The following is a 1,945-nucleotide window of genomic DNA, read 5'->3' on the forward strand; positions in this document are numbered from 1 at the left end:
TTCACGGCGCCCGCGCTGTCGGCCATGGCACCCGCGCCCGCGCTGTCGTTCGCGGCTGTTGGCGACGTCCGCGCCCGCGCCGGTCTCCGCGCCGTCGGCCGCGCCCGGCCTCGGCAGCGGCGGCGATGCGCGCGGCGAGAGTTAGCTTCGGGGGAACGACGTAAGTTATCGGGCTCGGGGAGTCGAGCCGGGGCATTTACGGCACGGAGCCATCGCGATGCTCGTCCGAGTCTTATGTGTGCGCGCGCCTGCTCAGTCCTGCGCGGCCTTGAACGCCTTGATCGCCTTGATGATTTATTATTATTATGGGTGCTTTAACGTGGGACTAGGTCGGCGGCCCGTGGGCGGCCGACGGCGCACGCGGATCAGGTCGGATATCGTGAAGATGACGCGGCCGAGAGCCGAGGTGTTCAGGTAACCGGAGTCGCCCGCCCAGGACGGAACCAGTTGAGGTCTGTCGGTCAGCCCCTCACAACGGACTGGACAGTGGGGAGGTCACGGTAGCATAGCACTGGCCGACCCCGTGACGAAACGGGTCGGACTCCGACCTGCGAAAGAACGCAGGGCAGGACGACGGAGGAACATGAAGCGCGGAGCCGAGTATCGACCACACCCGGCGACGGACAGGGACTGAATATCCGCCGCAGGGTGCCGCGGACGAACCGCCACGGCAGCACGGTTCAAGAATCGTTCGTCGCGAATAAAAGTCACGGTAGCGTAGGGGACGCCGGCCCCGTGACAACAAGCCGGGCTCTCGGGCACTCGAAACGGCAGCGGCCGAGGACGACGGGGGAACCCGGGAGGACAGGAGGCATCAAAGAACCAAGCAAGTCAGACCCAAGGAAAAACCGTCGCGTTTCTGGAGGAGGAATTTGGCGGAAGAACACGAATCGTGGCACGTAGAGAAGCAGAACGAGGCTGCGTGTCGCTCCACCCACATTTACGGCTCCGAGACGGCTGGTTCGGCAGGCATCGCTTCGTGGGAAAACCGAACGCGGCGGAGCTTGCTCGGAGAGACTCGTTCCGGAGTCGACGGCGGCGTGTGCCCAGGCTTGCGGCGCGGCGGAGGCTGGCCCTGTGAGATCGGCTGAAGCGGCGGTCCCCACGCGAGCGGCCGTCGGCCGTCCGGCACGAACCCGGCAGCGAGCATGCACTTCAGGGCGCCTCCCGACGGCGCCCCTGGATGATGCATCGCGTAGTGGTGCGTGAGGTACCGCAGGGCCACCGGCGCGGAGCACTCCGGGCAGGACATCGCGTACTTCGGCCGTGACGGCGGCACTGCCGAACCCGTCGACGGCGGCAGCCTCGGAGGCCGAACCAGGGCACGACGAAAAATGGAGGCCAGCAGCGTTGCGGCGCGTCTGCGTCGAGAACCATGAGATCTAACGTGAGAGGTGATCAGGCGGGCGGAGCGGGTTCGTCTAAAGGAGCGGGAGAGGTAGCGGCAGAGCCGTGCCGACGGCCTCGTCGGTACGGGAGCTCGGCCGTCGGGCTGCGCCCCGGCGTCCTCGCCAGGCGCATCCCGCACCCCCACCGGCGCCCGCGGACCTCCGCGTGCGCCGGGGGCTGCCCGGGCTCGGGGCGACCGGCCCCTGGAGCCTCTGCGACTCGCATTCCGTGCGAAATCGTTTCCAGAAAATCGCTGCGCACCGCGCTGCTGAAGGTCGCCATGGACTTCACGCACCAGCGTGACGCCCACAACAGACCCGTTCTGGAAATGGACGGACGCCCACTCCGCGGGCGGAACCACCGCCGCGAGGCAGGCCAGCGTCCTGGCAGCGCCCTCCATCGTTACCGGACCATGGAGGAGGGGGATTAGTAGTAGAGTCTACTCCGGCGCTCCGATTCCTCTCATCATAGACTCATGGCGTCTAAGTTCGCCACCCCAAGCCTACGCCCGACCCCAGGCGACAGCCACATGTACATCGAATCAGGGGATCCTCAG

General features: G+C 66.8%; 1 protein-coding gene across 1 annotated transcript in view; it reads right to left on the bottom strand.

Moving 5' to 3' along the window:
• The window catches only part of AURANDRAFT_69071 (hypothetical protein), a gene marked incomplete at both ends in the record, with an annotated part of 2,497 nt that extends 708 nt beyond the window's left edge, over positions 1-1,789 (bottom strand). Inside the window, one exon of the mRNA XM_009044819.1 lies at positions 1,685-1,789. Coding sequence (XP_009043067.1) covers positions 1,685-1,789 — 105 coding nt within the window. The remainder of the gene's footprint in view (positions 1-1,684) is intronic.
• Positions 1,790-1,945: the final 156 nt, after the last annotated feature.

Source organism: Aureococcus anophagefferens (genome assembly GCF_000186865.1).
Source record: "Aureococcus anophagefferens unplaced genomic scaffold AURANscaffold_866, whole genome shotgun sequence".
Taxonomy (NCBI): domain Eukaryota; class Pelagophyceae; order Pelagomonadales; family Pelagomonadaceae; genus Aureococcus; species Aureococcus anophagefferens.